This window comes from Coregonus clupeaformis, unplaced genomic scaffold (assembly GCF_020615455.1).
Source record: "Coregonus clupeaformis isolate EN_2021a unplaced genomic scaffold, ASM2061545v1 scaf2098, whole genome shotgun sequence".
Classification (NCBI taxonomy): Eukaryota; Metazoa; Chordata; class Actinopteri; order Salmoniformes; family Salmonidae; genus Coregonus; species Coregonus clupeaformis.
Window position 1 is genome coordinate 51,025 of NW_025535552.1, and position 9,746 is coordinate 60,770.

Consider the following 9,746-nt stretch of genomic DNA (forward strand, 5'->3'; position numbering starts at 1 on the left):
CACATTCATCACTTGCTATACGCGCAATTAAAGGGCAGATGTGCAATTAAAGGGGAATTACACTCAACAACAAAAAGTTTGTTTTCTTCCAGACAAAAAAAAAGAAAAAAGTATTCTGATGTAATTTATCATTGACATGGACTTTATCATTGACATGGACTTATCATTGACATGGACATTATCATTGACATGGACATTTAATTGTTTCTCTATGAATAATTGTAATGTTGAGAGTGAAAAAGCAAATCAAATCTAAAACCAGAAAAAACCCCGGAGAAAACATAATGTAGGAAATTATAAAACAGAACTTGGGGAAAAAAATCACAACCCCCTTAGAGTTGTTTATTAACCATTATTTTACCAGCTATATTGACAGAAAACAAAGGTACATTAAGGACCTGGGGAAGAGTTGCAGGGTAGAGGAGAAGAGTGGGCCTATTTGAAAGCTAGAAAAAAAGGAGTAGCACACAACATGTTTTACATCTATCCTGCCAATGAAGAACACTGAATGAGCCATTATCTTAAAATGGAGCCAGTAGGATTATTGACAGGTAATCCCATTAGGGACTGCTGCTCTACCTCTCAAAAGGGAAAGAAAATCAGCTTTTAGACCATGTAGGTTTTTAGTTTAATTGCAGACTGATGAAAATGATGTAGTTCTGTGAAGCACTGTTATGCAGTTTCCTGGCTTCTCTTTTTCTTCCAATACTTGAATAACCCCCTAAAGTTGCTCACCAGTGGTGCTGGTGACGTTAAGTCTTTTCACCTAAGAAAGGAAGGAGAAAAGCCAGAGATTTTTTTGTGAGAATGTGTTCTCGCTGCTAACATTTGAAACTGCACTGCATCACAATGCTGGGACATATACAGTGGGGGAAAAAAGTATTTAGTCAGCCACCAATTGTGCAAGTTCTCCCACTTAAAAAGATGAGAGAGGCCTGTAATTTCCATCATAGGTACACGTCAACTATGACAGACAAATTGAGAAAAGAAAATCCAGAAAATCACATTGTAGGATTTGTAATGAATTTATTTGCAAATTATGGTGGAAAATAAGTATTTGGTCACCTACAAACAAGCAAGATTTCTGGCTCTCACAGACCTGTAACTTCTTCTTTAAGAGGCTCCTCTGTCCTCCACTCGTTACCTGTATTAATGGCACCTGTTTGAACTTGTTATCAGTATAAAAGACACCTGTCCACAACCTCAAACAGTCACACTCCAAACTCCACTATGGCCAAGACCAAAGAGCTGTCAAAGGACACCAGAAACAAAATTGTAGACCTGCACCAGGCTGGGAAGACTGAATCTGCAATAGGTAAGCAGCTTGGTTTGAAGAAATCAACTGTGGGAGCAATTATTAGGAAATGGAAGACATACAAGACCACTGATAATCTCCCTCGATCTGGGGCTCCACGCAAGATCTCACCCCGTGGGGTCAAAATTATCACAAGAACGGTGAGCAAAAATCCCAGAACCACACGGGGGGGACCTAGTGAATGACCTGCAGAGAGCTGGGACCAAAGTAACAAAGCCTACCATCAGTAACACACTACGCCGCCAGGGACTCAAATACTGCAGTGCCAGACGTGTCCCCCTGCTTAAGCCAGTACATGTCCAGGCCCATCTGAAGTTTGCTAGAGTGCATTTGGATGATCCAGAAGAGGATTGGGAGAATGTCATATGGTCAGATGAAACCAAAATAGAACTTTTTGGTAAAAACTCAACTCGTCGTGTTTGGAGGACAAAGAATGCTGAGTTGCATCCAAAGAACACCATACCTACTGTGAAGCATGGGGGTGGAAACATCATGCTTTGGGGCTGTTTTTCTGCAAAGGGACCAGGACAACTGATCCGTGTAAAAGAAAGAATGAATGGGGCCAAGTATCGTGAGATTTTGAGTGAAAACCTCCTTCCATCAGCAAGGGCAGTGAAGATGAAACGTGGCTGGGTCTTTCAGCATGACAATGATCCCAAACACACCGCCCGGGCAACGAAGGAGTGGCTTCGTAAGAAGCATTTCAAGGTCCTGGAGTGGCCTAGCCAGTCTCCAGATCTCAACCCCATAGAACATTTTTGGAGGGAGTTGAAAGTCTGTGTTGCCCAGCGACAGCCCCAAAACATCACTGCTCTAGAGGAGATCTGCATGGAGGAATGGGCCAAAATACCAGCAACAGTGTGTGAAAACCTTGTGAAGACTTACAGAAAACGTTTGACCTGTGTCATTGCCAACAAAGGGTATATAACAAAGTATTGAGAAACTTTTGTTATTGACCAAATACTTATTTTCCACCATAATTTGCAAATAAATTCATTAAAAATCCTACAATGTGATTTTCTGGATTTTTTTTCCTCATTTTGTCTGTCATAGTTGACGTGTACCTATGATGAAAATTACAGGCCTCTCTCATCTTTTTAAGTGGGAGAACATGCACAATTGGTGGCTGACTAAATACTTTTTTCCCCACTGTAGCTAGTGTTGAAGTATTAATGTAGTGACAAGTATTTCAAATCTATTTATTGCTCAGTTCATGTGAATATGACAGATGTATGAGTGTAAAATGAGAAAGGGACTGTATTTTTGCAAACATTTCAGTACAGTAATTGTTATGACAGTTAGCTACAGTAGATGTTAGAGATGCCGAGCATTAACAGAAAGCGCTCAAGGTTCATCAGTTCACCTTGGAAGTTATTAAATGAACTGGCAATTGGAGAGTTACTGGTCTTAAATCCTAATGCTATTGTGCCATGAGGAAGGTACTCACTTAACCTGTGGGACCAGTGTCAAAATTAACAAGGATACAAATTTTAAAACATATTTTTTTACTGTCCACTATCTACTCTGCAATTTATTATTGGTACGGAAATACACTTCTTGTTGAAGTTACAAGCTACACTTATCCCTATCAGACAATAAGCTTAGAGACAAGTGACTAAATTAATATATTGATATAAAGCTTATTATCAAGCTTATTATTATTATTGTGTAATAATGTGTTGAGTGCTATGATCAGACAGTTGGCATGAAAAAGGACACTGTATTGTATATGACCCATATTCATGCACTCATGTCAAATCTGTCCTGTGATATTGTGATGCAATAAAACATTTTTTTTACTTATTCTATAGTATTAAATGTTTTTAAACTACATGGAATTTCATGTTTGTAAAGGATTTTAATTTTCAATATTGTTTAGATCCCATTTAACCTGGCTTCCATTTTATGCTGTGTGATGTTACCTTGTAATGTGTTTGACAATGACAGAGACCTCACACAATTGTTTGTCACTCAAAATATTAGTAAAGAGGTATTTATGTATTTAACAATTAAAACAGCTATCCAAAAATATAATTGTGATCATCCTGCTCAAAATTGGCACATTACAACATTGACAGGTGACGTAAATGACTAATGTAAAGGTACAGTATATAACTAATATAAAATATAACAGAATGTGTCTTGTGAAATAGGTAGAGATATGTTGCCAGCCATTTAACACTTCAAACAGCATACTATGTAGAAAAATAGTTATGTATCCAGTTTGTAAGCATTTGTAAAATGGTAGGGGAAATTATTTTTTCTTAATAACATGAAATATTCTGAGTAACAATGAACTTGATCAAAGTGCATAACTGTTCTCAGAGAAACATCAACCGTGGTGACTAAAAAAGTGAGGACTCTAAGAACACATAGAACATGTACATCAGATACAATACTGTACATTACAAAATGATTTACATGTCTTCTTTATTTTCAATGTATCCACAGAATTGCTGATCATATATATTTTTTAACTGATAGAGATTTATACAAGTTAATTTTCTGCCAATTACTTTTCACCAAAGCCCACTTTCGGTTTGCTTGGAGGAAAATGAATCAATTCTATTTCAATACCAGTCAATACACAAATTGAATTAGGCATGAAATTCTAAAAGATCAATGCTGTACACATTGGTGATTTTCCAGTTCAATGTCGACTTCAATTCCTGGGTTGACTGAAATGTAAATGGGATTAACCCCAACGTTGCCATGGAGCGACCCTCCAGAATGACCCCTCATCGTGGACCATTCCTGCACCCCTTCCTGAAGCTCCTTGTTGAGGTTAGATCTTGGGGCTTAGATCGTGGGGTCCCTTCACCAGGCCCTGCTCCTTGAGCATCTCAGGTGTGTGAATGCTGCAGACAGGCAGTCGTTGCTGGAGAACTGCTGCCCTAGCCTGGCTGTACTGCTGTTTGGCTGTCTGAGTGAAAGGGTGTAGGCTACTGTTTCTGTTTCATTTCTTTGAAAAGCCTACACATCTTAGTTCTACAGGACCGGCCAGAGGGTTGTCTGCCTCCATCTGCTCTAGAGGTGAACTCTTCTCCTGGAAAGTAGACATGACTCTTAGGCTCCTTGCTCAGCTTTAAAAGTGCCCTAGTCTTTCTCTGCGTTTCCTCTTCACATTCAAGTATACAATGAGCCCAAACTAGCAGAACAGGCTCTCACACACAGACATGTTTTATGGAAGCCTGTCCTGACCAGTTTGGCCCCAGAGTGTAGATCAACATTAAATCTTTCTTCTCAAGGGGTGCATCTAGAAGTGGTTCTTGTGGATACTTCTTGCTCCTTTGCAATAACATATTCCTTAGGATGACCTATGGTAAAGATGAGCATTATTGAGTAAATAACATGAAAACATTTAAAAGAAAATGGAATACATGGAAACCATCACCATAAAATGTTTGTTTAAAAAAAATTCAATCAGAGGAACAGCGGGCAGTGTTGTAACTCACATAGCTGATGGTGAATATCAGCAATGCTGCCACAAGCCCCACAATGGAAAGAACTAGGATGGTATCCCTTTCTTCTGATTGGTCTGTGGACTCAAGGCAACCTGCAAAAAAATTATCCACAAATCCTTGAGCGTCACTGGAAACATTTTTAAAGAATTTAGCATCATAGATGAACTCTGGGTCCAATTTAAAACACTCACATACAGTATACAGTAGGTCTACATACCAAAACAAGCACACAATGAGAGTAGAACACACACCTGTCACTCTGAGGACAATCTGCCCCTCCTGGTTCTGCTCTCCTACAGGTGCTGCCAGGAGACACTTATACCTCCCACTATCAACAGCCGTTACATTGGGCAGGACGATATCAAAAGAATCATCAGCCAAAAGTTCCACTTCACGCTCCAGACCAGCGTACCATTGCGTGGTGCTGTTAGGTGATAGCCTCTTCATCAATAGACCAGACTCCTTATTAGAGGGCTCCTCACCGAGCTGGGAGAAGAGGGTGTGAGGTTACTCTATGCCCCAAACAGCTGGTCTGGGACCGGTGCTGTATATTTTTTTGCATATATAGATAGCACTTGTACAAAATTTGGTCAGACGGTACAAAACACACAGTTTGTGTTATCAGAATAATAGAAAGCTTACCTTGTACCACTTCACTGCCCGGTACTGGACCCCAGGCTTACATATTGCTTTACATTTCAGAATTGAGTCCTCTCCACAAACTGACTTCACCTCTTCGGTAGACCTATCCTGTGTGAGCCCCCCTGGCAAGGAGGCCGCTATAGACAAACACAAGGTAAATCATTATTTCTGGTGAGCGTGCCCAGTTAGACTGATATCAAATTCATTCTTAAAAATAAATGACAACATACCTAATATGCAGACGAGTTGAAAAAACATATTTTACCGCAACGAAGATGACGATTTAGAACAGGAGGGTAGCAGCTTATATACTTCCGAAAGAGAAGTTAAACTGTTTATGGGGATTTCCCCGACTGCATACAACACTTTCGTTTCGCAATGGAAAGATGTGCGTCACATTCTCTCTCCACATGACCTACTGCAAATCTGCATATTTAGATGAGTCAGTGGCGATATTATGGCGATACGTTGGCTCACTCTCCTGATGTGTATGGATATGTTTTTTCAATGAATCTAGTGTTAAACTTAAGCTAAACCGTAATTACAGTTACTGGGAGTGGGTGTTATTTCTGAATGTTAACTCAATACTCCGCAGTTTATTAGTTGTAGGCTATATCATGGCATCTTTATATCCTGACTCCGGCTAATTTTACGCATGCACTTGTAATGTAACGTTAGTGTAGTAGGCCTATGAGTTTATTTCTGTTGAAGAGGGTGTTAAAATAAATAGAAATACAACATTACAATATAGGCTAAATATTAAGATAGGTCTACACTATATTAACCTTTGGTATTGTTGTTTTTGCTACCTGAAAGTAAAATTAATGGTTGGCCATCACCTGGGGGGGAATCCCAGAATTAGGAATCTTTGCCTCCAGAACAGCCTAAATTCTTCAGGGCATGGTGTTCAATCTTTCTCAATTGGAATCAAGGAACCTAAAGTGTGCCAGGAAAACATTCCCCACACCAGTACACCACCACCAAGGGGTGTAGGCATGGGTGTGCCTATTTGAGCCTAGGTGGTTTTCACATGACCACAAGACTCTGTTAGCCCTCTGAATTTATGGCTTAGCTTGGGGGTGCTAACACATGTTTTAAGGTCTCAGGAAAGGTCAGCACATTGACCACCTCTGTTGAATGTCCAATGCAGCTGTTTTTATCTCAATATCAAATAATTTCTGGGTAACAATTAAGTACCTTACTGTGATTGTTTCCATTAAAAGGGTCGAAAAGAAACAAAAATAGCTTCTTAGCAAAGATATATTTCTCAATAAATATTTTTTCTAGGACATGGTCTGAGTGGAGAGGGGAAAATTAGCTGTTATTGGCAGAGAGGTTTGGAACTCTCTTTCTTAGTGGGTCAGAAGTTTACATACACTAAGTTGACTGTGCCTTTAAACAGCTTTGGAAAATTCCAGAAAATGATGTCATGGCTTTAGAAGGTTCTGACAGGCTAATTGACATAATTTGAGTCAATTGTAGGTGTACCTGTGAATGTATTTCAAGGCCTACCTTCAAACTTAGTGCCTTTTTGCTTGACATCATGGGAAAATCAAAAGAAATCAGCCAAGACCTCAGAATTTTTTTTGTAGACCTCCACAAGTCTGGTTCATCCTTAGGAGCAATTTCCAAATGCCTGAAGGTACCACGTTCATCTGTACAAACAATAGTACGCAAGTATAAACACCATGGGACCACGCAGCCGTCATATCGCTCAGGAAGGAGATGCGTTCTGTCTCCTAGAGATGAACGTACTTTGGTGCGAAAGGTGCAAATCAATCCCAGAACAACAGCAAAGGACCTTGTGAAGATGCTGGAGGAAACAGGTACAAAAGTATCTATATCCACAGTAAAACGAGTCCTATATCAACATAACCTGAAAGGCCGCTTAGCAAGGAAGAAGCCACTGCTCCAAAATCGCCATAAAAAAGCCAGACTACGGTTTGCAACTGCACATGGGGACAAAGATCCTACTTTTTTGGAGAAATGTCCTCTGGTCTGATGAAACAAAAATAGAACTGTTTGGCCATAATGAGTATCGTTACGTTTGGAGGAAAATTGGGTATGCTTGCAAGCCGAAGAACACCATACCAACCGTGAAGCACGGGGGTGGCAGCATCATGCTGTGGGGGTGCTTTGCTGCAGGAGGGACTGGTGCACTTCACAAAATAGATGGCATCATGAGGAAGGAAAATTATGTGGATATATTGAAGCAACATCTCAAGACATCAGTCAGGAATTTAAAGCTTGGTCGCAAATGGGTCTTCCAAATGGACAATGACCCCAAGCATACTTCCAAAGTTGTGGCAAAATGGCTTAAAGACAACAAAGTCAAGGTATTGGAGTGGCCATCACAAAGCCCTGACCTCAATCCTATAGAACATTTGTGGGCAGAACTGAAAAAGTGTGTGCGAGCAAGGAGCCCTACAAACCTGACACCAGCTCTGTCAGGAGGAATGGGCCAAAATTCACCCAATTTACTGTGGGAAGCTTGTGGAAGGCTACCTGAAACGTTTGACCCAAGTTAAACAATTTAAAAGCAATGCTACCAAATACTAATTGAGTGTATGTAATCTTCTGACCCACTGGGAATGTGATGAAAGAAATAAGAGCTGAAATAAACAATTCTCTCTACTATTATTCTGACATTTCACATTCTTAAAATAAAGTGGTGATCCTAACTGACCTAAGACAGGGAATTTTTACTAGGATTAAATGTCAGGAATTGTGAAAAACTGAGTTTAAATGTATTTGGCTAAGGTGTATGTAAACTTCCGACTTCAACTGTATATGCCATATCTTTCTAACTGCTCTTTCACATTCCTTCACCCCTTTCTGAAGCTCCTTCTTGGGGTTAGATCTTGGGGCTTAGATCGCGGGGTCCCTTCACTAGGCCCTGCTCCTTACGCATCACAGGCGCGTGAATGCTGCAGTTCCGTGCCTCACAGAAGCCGGGCACTCCTGCGTTGCCCGCTATGCCAGGCTGGCACAAAGCGCCTGTGAAACCAGTGGGCCCTCTGGGACCTGCCATACCTTTCTTTGGCTCTGCTGGGTGGCCTGGCAGCCCTGTGGGGAAAACAATTTAACAATTGGAGATGGCGTCTTAACAGTTCTCTTGAAAAATAACTTCATGCTAACATAAATGTTGAATAAAAACCACACAATCCTTTTTCAAGTGAATCTGGAAGTGAGTTACAGATACTTTCCAACAATTCTAAGACAAGCAATGTTGAGGTAGACCTGAGAGTTTCACACCAGTGTAAACAGTGTCCTACCTTGATGCTCATCGTGTCCTGGCAGACCTTTACCAGGCACACCCCTCTTTCCTTTCAGACCTTTTGTACCTGTGGAGTAAAACAGAGAGTTTGTGGGTGAACTCTGAAGCTATGCCACTACAAAGGAGCATTTTCACTTGAAATGAGCCTTAGTGATCAAGGTTTTGTTTACCAGTAATCAAGTTTGGTTGAACTAAGTCAATTGGAGTACATACCTCTTTCACCCTCTGCCCCCTTCTGACCATCCACTCCTGTGTCCCCTTGGATGCCCCTGGCTCCTTTGACTCCAGCTTTGCCTGCTTTACCCTAAGAGAGAGAGAGGTCAACAGAATTTATCATTGTTTGGACTAAAGGCCTTCCTTAGTACAGTGAGGGAAAAAAGTATTTGATCCCCTGCTGATTTTGTACGTTTGCCCACTGACAAAGACATGATCAGTCTATAATTTTAATGGTAGGTTTATTTGAACAGTGAGAGACAGAATAACAACAACAAAAATCCAGAAAAACGCATGTCAAAAATGTTATAAATTGATTTGCATTTTAATGAGGGAAATAAGTATTTGAAGCCTCTGCAAAACTTGACTTAGTACTTGGTGGAAAAACCCTTGTTAGCAATCACAGAGGTCAGACGTCTCTTGTAGTTGGCCACCAGGTTTGCACACATCTCAGGAGGGATTTTGTTCCACTCCTCTTTGCAGATCTTCTCCAAGTCATTAAGGTTTTGAGGCTGACGTTTGGCAACTCGAACCTTCAGCTCCCTCCACAGAATTTCTATGGGATTAAGGTCTGGAGACTGGCTAGGCCACTCCAGGACTTTAATGTGCTTCTTCTTGAGCCACTCCTTTGTTGCCTTGGCCATGTGTTTTGGGTCATTGTCATGCTGTAATACCCATCCACGACCCATTTTCAATGCCCTGGCTGAGGGAAGGAGGTTCTCACCCAAGATTTGACGGTACATGGCCCCGTCCATCGTCCCTTTGATGTGGTGAAGTTGTCCTGTCCCCTTAGCAGAAAAACACCCCCAAAGCATAATGTTTCCACCTCCATGTT

At 40.8% G+C, this 9,746-nt stretch overlaps 1 protein-coding gene across 1 annotated transcript; it reads right to left on the minus strand.

Annotated features, from left to right (window-relative positions):
• Positions 1 to 3,153: 3,153 nt before the first annotated feature.
• On the minus strand, positions 3,154 to 5,786 carry LOC121570029 (CD83 antigen). The gene is made up of 5 exons (XM_041881478.2): positions 5,652 to 5,786; positions 5,422 to 5,558; positions 5,031 to 5,265; positions 4,771 to 4,871; positions 3,154 to 4,632 (listed from the first exon to the last, which is right to left on the minus strand). The coding sequence occupies exons 1-5, from the start codon at positions 5,677 to 5,679 to the stop codon at positions 4,480 to 4,482; spliced, it is 654 nt and encodes a 217-aa protein (XP_041737412.1). The 5' UTR covers positions 5,680 to 5,786; the 3' UTR covers positions 3,154 to 4,479.
• Positions 5,787 to 9,746: the final 3,960 nt, after the last annotated feature.